At 28.7% G+C, this 13,702-nt stretch overlaps 1 protein-coding gene across 1 annotated transcript in view; it reads left to right on the top strand.

Moving 5' to 3' along the window:
- LOC107446555 (probable ATP-dependent RNA helicase DDX23) overlaps nucleotides 1-2,965 on the top strand; it is a 55,246-nt gene extending 52,281 nt beyond the window's left edge. Inside the window, exon 18 of the mRNA XM_016061231.4 lies at nucleotides 2,588-2,965. Coding sequence (XP_015916717.1) covers nucleotides 2,588-2,811 — 224 coding nt within the window. The 3' untranslated portion in view covers nucleotides 2,812-2,965. The remainder of the gene's footprint in view (nucleotides 1-2,587) is intronic.
- Nucleotides 2,966-13,702: the final 10,737 nt, after the last annotated feature.

Raw genomic sequence — 13,702 nt, 5'->3', positions numbered from 1 at the left:
CTAATTGCTCAATTATTCACGGCTTCTCTTATGAAATAATATTTCCTGATTTTAGATCAGTTCAGTTCAAACTAAAATTGCGTAGGGACTGAGAAGCAAAAATAGTTTCTGTTATGTTTAAATATTTCAATTAAGAGAGACTTTTTGATATTTTAAACTTTTAGCTTAATGAAATTGTCATGACAATTGATATTAAGTTTATATTTTAAATTTTTACGAGTACCAAAAATATATTTTACTTAATATTTGGGAGTTTTATTTTCATCGGTTAATATTTTATCAATAAAAGTTTTGCTAATTACAAAAAAGAAGATTAAATTATAGATTGAAAATATAATTAATTTCTGTGCATACATATTGTAGATATTGGTTGTTCATTCGTACACAGTTATTAATTAAATTTAATGAACATTTCTAGATGTTCACTAAATTCCTTAATTATTTTTTTGGAATGCTTAGAAAACATATATTTAAGATTTATTTTCTTTTTTCTTTCATTTTAAAAGCAAAAAGTATGATAAAGATAAAAGTTGATAATTTTTTGTATATCGAATTTATGCATTGAAAAATACAAATGAGCATTCCATGCTACATAAAGATATGTGCATTTTATTCCACGAATGCATACAAAACTTCTAGAAATTTCATTACTTTAAAGCAAATTATGTGTTTATAATTTCAATAAAATTAATAACATTACATTATGCATTACAAAGAAATCTTTTCAGCAACTCCATTGTTATGCAATTCACTATACATTTAGAAAGTAGAAAAATGATTAAAATAATTATTTGCATATTTATTTATTTTGTTATTTCTTTTTGTATTCATCAAGCAAATTTTTTTTAAGCTTGTACTTTATTTTATAGTATAAGTATGCATGTAGAATATACTTGATAAAAATTCACTTATTTTCATGCAAAATTGGGTCTTTTCATTAAAAACCCACTTATTTTCAGGCAAAACTGTGCTTTTTTCATGAATCCCCCCCCCCCCCAAAAAAAAACCCACGAGCGTTGGATTTTTTTTTTCTTCGTAACCCAGGTTTTTGCAAATCCTGATTGCTAGTAAAACTCAACTTTTTCCAAATGTATTGATCGATCAAGATTATGAGTTGGCAATTTATAGTAGATAACTATACTTGCGGGAAAACTAACCTTTCTTGCGGTTTTGCCCAATGCCGCTTTTATAACTTTTATCACTTATATTACTTTTTGTAATTGAAAATAATTTATTTTGGATAGATTGAATTTGAATAGATTTAGTTTGAATTTAACACTTTTGCTAAATAATAGTGAAATATTAAGCAATATTCACTTTTTACATTTATTCTGATTCACAGGAAATTGCATTTTTTATATAGGCTCAGTTAATTATAATTAATAAATTTTATATAGGCTTTTTATATAGAACCAACAAGCAACAATTATAAAAATAATAAAAGAACAGCTATATGATTCAGTATTTCTTGGTTTTGAAAAGGAATAAAACTTGAATATGCGAAAAATGACTTGTTTTAAACTATTCCCTCAAGAACATATACTCAATCACTTAATTGTTTCGTCGATGCTTAATTAATTAAAAATCATTCTTCCACAATGAGAGTTTGAAAAAAAGAATCAAGTTGAAAAGATTTGTATAAGTTATTGAATATTTTTGTGTGAGCTTAAGAATGAAATTAAGAATGTGAATAAAAAGACTGGTTTTCTCTCTATTTTCACCAGTGCACATTTTTAAAGTTCTTGCATAGTATGAATTTAACGTATTTGTATTTTCTTCCTGTTTAAATTCTTTAAATAACAGTTTTTTTCCCATCAAAATACTTTTATGCCTGATCTTATAAAAAGATAATAAATATTAATGCAAACTATTCTATTGGGACAAAACATTATGTATTATACTACAAATAATGCTTAATTTGTTTTTGCAGAGTTTAATCTTGTTTTTTTATTCTTTTCGTATTTGAGTGACTAGTTTTATTTTTATACAATCTAACATCTTTATGTTGTCAGCTTTTTATTATCCCAAGATCGTCTAAAGGTAGTCTACCGGCCACAAAAAACGTGAAGTTATGAATTGGAAAAAAAAATTTCACGAGAGTCTCGAAAAAACCTGATTTTTTTAATGAAGTCCAGAAGTCTTTTCTTTTCAGAAACTTCCAGAACTGATAACTCAAATCTAAAATTTGTGTGTCGTCATAACATCATATTAATATTTAAATTAAAAAAATTACATGAAAAGGGCCTAAAGAAGGTCCCTCGGGCTGCCATCCATTGATTGTAAAGAGATGGTATACGATTTTTTTTCTTTTATTATTATTATATAAATTTTTTTTGGTCAGATGTTTTTTCATCACAATTTGGATCGTTTTATCTGTAATTTTACATTTCATTTTACTTTATTGATTTTTTTATTAAATCTAAATGATTAAACTCAAATTTACATGGAGCTTAATTTGCTTTTTTTAGTTGGTTTACTGTATTGATATCAAAAATCAAATAGGGGTTTGTGTACAAACTAATGGTCCTTAAGACCATTGATTAGATTTCCTTAATTTCTACTAATTCCTGTATTTCTTATTTTATAGATTACACTCACAGAATTGGTCGTACTGGTCGTGCAGGGAAACATGGTATTGCTGTCACATTAATAACTAAAGAGGATTCTCACCTTTTCTACGATTTGAAACAACTCATAATGACTAGCCCTATTTCAACTTGTCCACCAGAACTTGCAAATCACCCGGATGCTCAACATAAACCTGGAACAGTTATCACAAAGAAGCGTCGTGAAGAGAAAATCTTTGCATAAAACTAATTCATGCTAACTTGTTTCTACATATGTACAATGCAGTTATTCAAGTTCTAATAATTTGTAGTGTTTAACTAATATTTTCTCCATCGAAGTTAAGTTTATTCATAATCTTGTATAGTGGCATTTTGTAATTAAAACTGTCTTTTTTAAATGTGTTTGAGTGCAGTTAATCAAATTTAATTTTAAAATAAAACAAACTGTCAGGATGTAAAATGTCTGAAAAGCAGTCAAAACAAATCAATTAATAAATAATGGATATTACCAGTGCTTAACAAGAATTATTGAAATGAGAAATATTTAAAGCAGGGATGGCAATTTTCTTCCATAACTTTTCTGGAAGCAATGAATAGGTTTCTTCCAACCCCCCAAGTGAAAAAATAAGAAAAATATTTTATTTTTAAAAGTATCATTTTTAAAAACAAAAAAAGTATCAAAAGATTTTTAAGCCATTTATAATTGCATTCCAGTTTTAATAATAGTGCTAATTTTCAAAATATATATCATTTTCAAACATGAAAAAATAAAAAGCAATAATTGGAAAGAAAAATAAATGCAACAAATTTCTTAAGAAATTAAAATGGCTATAGTTCTTAAATTTAGATACACGTAATTGAATATCCGTGTGTCCTTTATAGACTCCTAAACCATCTGGCTGGAGCAATGAAGTTTGGTATACTAATAGTTCGAAGCATGAGAAAATGTCACTGTCAACATTCGAACATTCTACAATGAATCGTTCGAGCGGTATGAGTGAAAAATTAAATGACATTTTTTGATTGGTTATCGTTAGCCATTGTTTTAAATTTAACGATAGAGAGTTCAATTTTTCAAATATCCTTAAGATAACATATGTGATATTTGTTAGCTTATAGCTGTATTTGATTTAAAAAAAAAGGAGAGTTTAATGTACATACTTTATTTAATTATTTTTATTTGCTATGTCAGATAAATTTAATGAACAACATTAGCATGGTAGCACATGTCAACTATGTCACCAAATTAGTATTTCTAAAGTTATCTGATACCATGTGCTTTCAATTAAAACATGTTTCTAAAAATTAAATAATTTTAAATCAATGGTAATTAAAATGAGAAAAAAATAGTTATGTGTTCAAAGGCAAAATTAATGGAAGAGTGTATCTAATTCGTTGAGGCGAAACGTAAAAGTTCGCCGTATTATTACTGACATCAATGATGTTTTATTAATTTAGGTAATATATGCATATTGAATTAAACGAAATAAGCTACGTCTTATAGGCTTAATTAATGGCGTAAAGATACTTATTTGTCTGGAAAAACAGTAAAAAATTACTGTGCTATTATTGAAGACTAAGATGCTTAAATAATGTTGATAATATGTATTTATTGAAATAAAAAATTATCCTACCAACTAAAAAGCAAAGTTTATGGAGAAGAGGTTAATACGAAATTCTTTTAGGGAAACCATTGGAAATCACCATGCTCAGATGATGCTTAACTAATTTTGGTAATATGTACAACTAGTATTATGGTAATTGATGCCGTTTTTCTGAAGTTTCAGAAACTAGTTTTTACAGCGCAAAGATAGCTTATTAATATTTTAATGAATTTGAATTAAAAGATGTTTACTCTATCGCTACATATATTTTAAACAAACTAAAGGTCAAATAGAGAATTGGTTATGCTCCAAAGTTCATATCAAGGTATGAATTCTATATATTTTTAAACTTTAGTTTGTTGCCACTGATAAATGTATTTTGCTCAAAATTCTGTTGAAGATTAAAGTACCAAGCATACTAATATAGATATGAAGTGTTGATATATTTGGTGATTATTAAAACTGCACCAGTACTAAGCTGTTTTAATTCTGATGCTGTGGGAGTAAGCGTTTTACTCCTCACAAGAAGGATATATGCTCCAGAAAAAATAACTTGATTGTGGTAAATTTTGACCATCGTGAGATGGTATCAAGTAATTTTGACTATCAAGTAATAGCATCATGCCAAATGAGGTTAAATACAGTTTATCTCTATTCTAATAGGATGAGTTTTAAAAAACAAGATTTGCTTCATTTAATAATGTAAATCCAGTGTAAAGGGCAACAAATAATAATAAATTAAAAAAGTGAAATTATTTTAGTTTTATTAATTAAATAACTAATTGTAAGAACCAGGTATGTGCCATTTTCAGAGATCACAATAAAAAAAAGAGGTTATCCTAACTATTTTATTTAAACAATTTATTAACAAGCAAAACTAATTAATTCATTGCCTACCAACTCAAAAATCCTGAAAATTTCTTGATTAAAATCAATATTTTCACAATATGAAATTCTAAACTAATTATATGCAGCATAATTTAAATTAATAATTTTGTGTAAGTTTACTTTTATCTCTAATTTCATTTATTATTCTATCAGAAAAAATATTCATAAATGAAAGGTGCCAATTATAAATTCTAGTTCTAATATTTTTAAATAAAATATACAAGAATTTTTATACATAAATGTGATAGATGATTTCTTGAAACTTCGGATTTCCGGATCGCGGTTAGCGAAAAATTTGGACTTTTCCGGAGCACAATCATCTCTGAATCATACTAAAAACTAATGAAGATTAGTTATGTTATGATTAAATTGAAAGCAAAAACAATTCTGTTACATTAAACATAACCATATTGATGTAACCACTTTATTTTCTCTGATTCATAAACTTTCCTCAAAATATCACAAACCTGTGTTTAATATATTTTGCCTAGAATGATACTCTATGAGGAGAGTGAAGCATTCTAAGAGAAAAGAATACAGTGTGGACACATGGAAGAGATGGGGGGGGGGGCAGTTCTAGGGTACCTGAGTAGAACTGACCTTCAAAAACGTCAGAATTAAGGAAATTCAGTTCTACTGGTAACGCCTCTCCTTATAGGAACGAAGTAAAGCTCTGAAAAAAGAAATATCAGAAGCTTTTTTTAACTACAGTCGATATTGAAAACTCTTGAAGAATTAAATACATTTGTATAATATTTCAATGTGTGATAGGAAACTGTAAATTTATAGAAAGCAGTAACATTTTTTAAAATTCATGATTCTATTAAAAATTAAACTGATCTGTAATAAACAGGGTTTGAAAAATCCCAGCCCACCTATAGTTTGTCGAAAGTAAGAACTCCCCGAGCCATTCGTCTGGACCAGTGGCGGTGACTATGGTAACGAGGTATAACTATTTCAAATAGGCGTGTGGGGTCATTATTTAGGACAAGTTTTGAATCGGGTTGGCGAGAGGAAGAGGATATTTTTGTTCGGTCTATTGTGTTAACCCTAGAGTGAAGAGAAGCTACACTCCCTGAAATGCACTATTCTTATTGTCATAGTTGCCGGCGGCCTCAGACTTTGTGACCGGGGGGAGTTGGGTTTTTGATGAAAATACCGTTTTTTCTGAAATACTTTAAATTTTTATTCCTGAGTACTAAATAAAAAAATATATGTTTCGCTTCTAACAAAAAAGTTAAATATTTGGTAACTTTTATAACTTGCTTTGTTGCAATGTAAATTTATTTTTTTTAAGTTTTAGATTGTTACGCTATTATTTTTATTTCTTAATGATAAGCAGAGTGTTACATAAAAATTTAATTCTACTCAATTAACTTTTTGCTATTAATGTCTATTAGAAAAAAATTCAAGCTTAGATTTTTATAATAATTTTATTCAGTTAACAGTGCAACTTAATATACCGTTTTTTTTTTTTAAATTAACTTTTGGTTGCTTTAAAATTAGTTCATGTTTTTTGCCAGATTGTTTAGTAATATTATGTAAAATTAATTCCTAATAACAGTTTTGACTGGAAATAATTTATGTAAAGCTTATCATAAAAATAAATATAACACATTTTCTGTTTTGTAATAATTTCAAAATGGTTAAGTTGCATATGTTTTTCATAATAATTTTTACATAATAATTTTTCATAATAATTTTTCCATAATAATTTCAAAACTTTACCTGATAAGGTGATATTACAGGTTTACTTTATAATAAAAGTATACTGCTTTCAGTCTTTAACTGTTAATTTGCGATAAAAATAAAATCATAATAATAGTAGAGAATAATATTAAGAATGATAAAGAAATATTACAAGTAAATATCTATAAATTACGAAAAAATAAATAACTTAGCAGTATTTATTAGTTAAGGAACCTTACCAATTTTCTGGCCATAGAAATGAATTGATACCTCTGAAAAATCGTTCTAGACCCTTTTATTTATATGTTTCACTGAGAACTAATAAAAAACATATTGGTTTGAAAATTATAAATTTTCTGAAACATAATTATATTTTTATTTTAAAAAGCTTTCATAAAAATATTTATTGAAATGAATTTAAAAATATTAAGTTAAGCCTAATGAAAAAAGTGGAATGATTTAAGGTGTTTGGATATTAGAATGGCATGTTTTTATTGAAATAGGATTTAATCTAACATGACATAGTTACGAAAACTACTCTCCTGCATAACTCTAATTAAATTTTTTTGTATTAATTCTTTTAATATATACCCTTATAAATGAAACATTTTATTAATGGAAAAGAAAGAATACTTTTGGGCATAACTGAATATTTAGCCAACTTGGCCCACAACTGAATATGTGATACTAGTAGCATAATACAAAAAATTTTAATAATTTTTTCATTGTTTCTCCTAAATTTTTTTATTTACTCTTTTCTTTTTTCAAATCTTAATTGCAAATTAAAAAAATCGCAAATCTTAATTTTACAATTCAATTTCAATGAAATCATTAAAATTGGAAAACGCATTAATCTGAAAATATTTAAAAAAAAAAAAAAAAACACTCCGGGTTTGCGAAAATTGTCAGAACCTGCTTTGGCGAGCCCTGTTAATTAATACAATTATATCAGTACTTACATTATAATAAAATTATTTTCTGTTATTTTTTTCTATACATAGAATTTCTTTTTTAAGAACGGATAATTGGCTTTGTCCCTGGTGGTATTTGATAATAAACAATACTATTTTTAAGGTCCTTAATTTTTCAGAAAAGTTCGTAATTTTTGCTTTGTTATAAGAGTGGGAACCCTGTTATACTATCATCCATAAAAAAGAACTTAATCTTAAAACTGATAAAAAAAAAGAATTTAAAAAAAAAATTTTGCAAGCTTATTATACAAAAATGCTTAAGATATAGAATTTTTTTTATCGCGTTAGTTGATTTTTCTATTGAACATCAAAATATTTATCATACATTATTCTTCATTGAAAATTAAAATAAATAAAGTCATCTATCTGTGAACAGAAAAAAATCTTTGCTAACGAAAACGAGAGTGATCCACTGCGCAGTCCCCAAGCCATCGGTCAAGGTATGTATGCCATTATCACAGTGAAGATTTAGCTAGTATGCTCAATTGTGTTTAACCTACATGAGCAGTATTGATACGAATTAGGCGATTCAGATCACTGTTTGAATCAAGTGATTCAGATCAAGGGATCCAGATTATTATTTGAATCAAGTGGTTTAGGTAACTGATTCATATAATGCGGTTCAGATAAGTGACTCAAATCGCTTCTTATCAAGTGATTCAGATTTTAATTCATGATTACTGATTCGAATAACATGACATCGATTCAAAACACTATTTACCTTAGATACTAATTATAGTTCACTTGTATTAAAATGTTAGAATTCTTTCAATAAAATATATATACTTGTCATATCTTTATATCTGTTGCTAAATGCCATAAATACTTTTAATAGTGGCAATTTTTACGAAACTACAAAGTAAATGCTTTGCTATTTTTTATTTATTTATGAGTTTATCGAATTCTTTGAACAGAAAACCTTATAATAACACAGGCTTGCGATGAAAAAAAATACAAGGGGTTTGATAGCTGAACTTAATGTATTTTTTGGTGCTGAAATGGATAATAATAATAATGAAAAACGTCCATCACGTCACGTTTTTTAGAAAAATTCAATTTTACTGGAATTTTTATGAACATTTTCCAAAAAAAAATGTTCGTTTTTGAATTTCTTTCCTTCTTGACTGACCAGCATTCTACTTTTGTTAAATCTACAAAAGTACCCCTCTATCACTACTTCCTGTCACCGTCCCTCTCTCTGACACAATCTCTCTCTTGCAATATCCTTATCTAGGTTCGCTGACCTCTCAGAAACACTGCAAGCGTAATAAGGAGTAATTTTAAAGTCTGCTTTTTTCTGTGCGTTTCGTGAAACATGGCTTCGAGTTCGAGTCATTGTAAAAATTTCTCATATGACTTTTGTTAGATAGGCAGCGAATATAGTGTTGCTAAAAATCTCATGAGGAGCATTACAGACAACTTTATCTCGCATATTTTTGCATGAAACTCGGAGATCAGGGCAAATCTTGGCCACCTCATAAAGTCTGTATACAGTGTCTCAATGATCTACGCTTATGGCATCAAGGAAAGAAGACTGCTTTACGATTTAGAATTCTTATGAAGTGGAGAGAGCCCTAAAACCACTTTGATGATTGTTATTTTTGTTCCTGCTATGTTCGTGGGTATAACCGGAAAAATCAAAGACTATCTTATCCTGATAGCATTCCATCGGCCATACGTCCCGCTCCTCATTTACCTGATGTGCCTCCAACTGAATTGCCAATCATCTCTTCAGAGTCTTAAGACTCGGAACATCCAGAAGTTCAAGGCTCCAATATCGAATATAAACCATCTCTAGCCGGTTTACCTCAGCCCTTCTCTCAGGTTGAGCTTAATAATCTCACTAGAGATCTTGGCCTTTCGAAAGAGGCAGCAGAATTGTTAGGCTCCAGACTGAAAGAGAAAAACTTATTGGGCAAAGGAACATCTTTTTATTGGAACAGGAATCGTGAAAAGGAATTTATTAAGCACTTTGATGAAGAGGAGAACTTGGTCTATTGTTCTGATGGTCCTGGATTGATGAGCAAGTTTAATGTCATCTACGATAAAGATGAGTGGAGGCTGTTTATAGATTCATCTAAAAGAAGCCTCAAAGCTGTTCTTCTTCATCATAGGAACCAATATGCATTAGTACTAGTTGGAAAAGAATGCTACTGGCTGTCGTCCTGAACTAAATAAAATATATCGACCACAGTTGGACCATTTGCGGTGATTTTAAAGTTATCTCCATGCTTCTTGGCCAACAAGGGGGATTTATAAAGTATCCATGTTTCATTTTTGAGTGGGACAGCCGTGACAAGACTCAATATTGGGTGAAAAAAGAATGGCCGAAAAGACAAAATCTTGACCCAGGCACCAAGAACGTTATTCGAAACAGCTTAGTTGATCCGAAAAAAGTATTGTTACCCCCGCAACATATAAAATTAGGTGTAATGAAGCAGTTTGTCAAGGCTGATCCAAAAGATGGCAATTGTTTCAAATACTTGAGCAAAAAGTTTCCAGGTTTATCCCAAGCTAAGTTGAAAGAAGGAATTTTTGTTGGTCCAGATATCCGCAAACTCGTGAAGCAAGGCCGGATTTACGTATAAGCTAAATAAGCTGTAGCTTGGGGCCCCCAGATCCTACTTTCTCCCTCTTTTTTTAAAGTTTTATTCGGAGCTGGGACCCTCAGAAGCCCAAAATGCATTATTTTTCTTTTTTACATTGTCGGACATAAGAAATATAAATTAAATAAATGACTGAATAAAACAAAAAACTTCGTTGTCATTAGTAGGGAATATATCATCTTTCAAGCAATTTGAGTATTAATAAATTATTTATAAATAAACAATTTTTTAGTTTAAAAGGTAAAAAAGCCACCGTTCGATCATCAGACTATTTAATATCTGTTTCTAAGGATCAGAATTCCCTTTTATTTTACTTTAAAATTGTACAAATAATATATTTAATGCTTTCATGTGATATGCAGCAGTTTTAAATAGCACTTTAAAATATCTAAAAAAGAAATTGTCAGTTGACAGAAATTGTCAGTTTAAAAAAAAAAATTAAAGAAAGAATTGAAGATTGAAAGACAGAAATTGTCAGTTTAAAAAAAAAATTAACTAATACTTTTGAATAAGAATTTAAATAACTACACACGTTTGTTTTGCTATCTCATTCTATATAGCATTATTTAGAGTAGACAGTGGCGTGTGATGATGACGTAATAAAAGAGGCATATAAAAAAAGCAAATTTCATTTCAGTTAAAATCCTCAATATTATATATTTAAACTCCTCGAAAATGTAGTAAAAGAGGTATACAAATAAACTGTTGCAAACAAATTAATATTAGGTAAGAACGAAAAAAAAATGATATCGAAATATGCTGAATCACTAATGGGGATGAAAGACATCGAAACCTATTTGATTGAATAGTATAACTAGAAGGTATTTCTAAAATCCATCAGGCTTTAATTTTTTTTTTCTGTCACAAACTTTATTAGTAATTAAAAATAATAAATTCGTTAGATTTCAATATTGGTTCTGTTTTTTCGTTGATTAAATGTTAAACATTAACAGATATTTGCCTTTTAAAACATTTCATTCTATAATAAGATAATTATTCTACAATTGTAATTATCGAAAACTAATCGATATAAAGTTTTAGCGTGTTCCATTGATATGTTGCATGCTCGTTTTGGCTGTTGCTCTTTCACATCCTAACCACTATATACCATCAAGAGCAGAGCTGATACTTTAAACCCGTATGACATTTATTCTCGCTGATATTTAATAGACTCTTTAATAAATCTTTAAAAATGTAAGCCAAAAATTTACATAAATAATGACAATTTTTTTTTCTTGCACAAAAATTTAACAAATGTACTTAAAATAATTAAAAAGAAAGCAAAAATAATGAAGAAATATTTTCAATATAAACATCAATTAAATAATATCAGCTTACGAAATGTTCTTTTTATTTTTACAAACAGTATTAATATAACGGCCCTCACCTGCTCCAGGGACTGCTGGATTGGGTTCAAAATCATAAGGCTACGGAGTTGAATATTAGTAGTCGTAAACTCGAAATTGGGTCGACTGCGTTGGACTCGTGTTCGTGAGAATGGGAGTTTGAATCCAGCCGGCAGGAGAATAGCCCTGTATAAAATGGTGACTGGTGCATGTTAAATCTGTCGGGGTCACAAAGTCCTCATAACAAATAAATACCTCTGGGTACTAATCTAGCAATTCTCTTGTCTTCTGGATTGGGTTCAAAATTGCAAGGCTACAGAGTATATTATTAACATTGGTAGCCGTAAACTCAAAATTCAGTTGGTTGTTCAACGGCGGCTACAGAAAAAAATAAAACTAATAATCAAATTGTATTTTCTTCTTTCTAACTCTCTGCATATTTTCTACGCACATTCAAAATTTCATGTTTCTAGGTCTCATAGATTTTGTAACGTAAAGAAAAAACAATTGAGAAAAAAATTCGCGAAAAAAATCAGTAAAAATTGCAAGTAAAATATATTCAAAATGAATCTAAAAAAAAACTCTGTTAAATATATAGTGGCCCAGCACAGAAAATTTTTACTCAGTGCTTAAAATGTGTTTCTTTTGTAACTTTTTTCCCTCGTTCCAAAAATATGTGCAATAAAAGAAAGGTTCTACATAACAGTCTCCTCACAATTAATATATTTAACAATAAAGTAATATTATCAAACTTTTTAATAACATAATGTTAATACTCAACAATAAAAAATAATGACAGTTCACTTTAGGTGTATAGAAATGGAATTGAACTTATAAGGGCTCCACCAAGCTTAAATCCGGCCATGTCGTGAAGGATAAAGAATTTGAGACTAACATGACAGAAACGGAAAAAGAAGTTTGGGTTGCTTTCAAAGATGTCGTCAGTAAATTTCTGGGTAATTACAAGGATCCTGATTATAAGGAAATTGTAATGAAAATGCCGGACAAATTTAAAACGATGGGTTGCTCCATGAGTGTAAAAATGCATTTCCTTCACTCACATGTGGACTTTTTCCCTGAAAATTTAGGAGCAGTCAGCGAAGAACAAGGGGAAAGGTTCCAGCAAGATATCAGAGATATGGAGCGCAAATATCAAGAAAGATGGGACAAGAACATGCTCGTTGAATACTGTTGGATGATAGCTCGGGATAAACCTGAGATTAAGCATAAAAGAATCATCAAAAATAAGTTTCAGAGGAAAACGAGTATGTACTTAAATAGAAACTTTTCTCTTCTGTTTTTTGCTTGTTTTGTTTGCTTGTCAAACTTTCATTTACACATACACAATATTTGTTATTCTTGGTTAATCCTCAATTTTAAGTAAGTTACTCAATAAAAACAAATTAAAATGGTATGTTGGTGATTTTCCTTTAGAAACTGATGTAAAAAGTACAACAAGGAACTTATTGTTTTTCTCTCGACCAGAGGTGACTTGTGCGGTCTGGTAATAGTATTTTTTTATTCATTTTAACCTATAAAAAATTAGCTGATAGCTCAAAAATCAATTTTCATTCACAAGATTAAATTTTACATAGATCAAAATGAATGAAGAGAACAGTTACGGGATATTACATGCAAAACTGTTTGAGAGAATTCCTTTCCAAATAGGATTTTAGCAGAAACATTAATATCGATTTTATAAAAAATCCTGATGTGATTGGAAAAAATGAAGGACATTTTCGAAATCAGCACATCAAATAACATATAAATCAACAATAACTTCTCTTGTATTTTTCAAAAAGTTCAATTTCACAGGCTTGTGTAATTAATGTGTAAGAATCTTTAAGATTTCTCAAAAATTTGACAAGTAACTGAAATTTAAAAAACAATACATTAAAATTTCAATCTATTTCGATAAAATCAACTAATTTGAATCACCAACTTTGTATACTTCTAAACATACATACCATCACAATATATAACTCATATTTACTAATTGCATGCTAATTTTTATAATCAATTATTGTTAAG

Source organism: Parasteatoda tepidariorum, chromosome 8 (assembly GCF_043381705.1).
Source record: "Parasteatoda tepidariorum isolate YZ-2023 chromosome 8, CAS_Ptep_4.0, whole genome shotgun sequence".
NCBI classification, from domain to species: Eukaryota; Metazoa; Arthropoda; class Arachnida; order Araneae; family Theridiidae; genus Parasteatoda; species Parasteatoda tepidariorum.
This window is presented reverse-complemented; position numbering and strand designations above follow the sequence as displayed.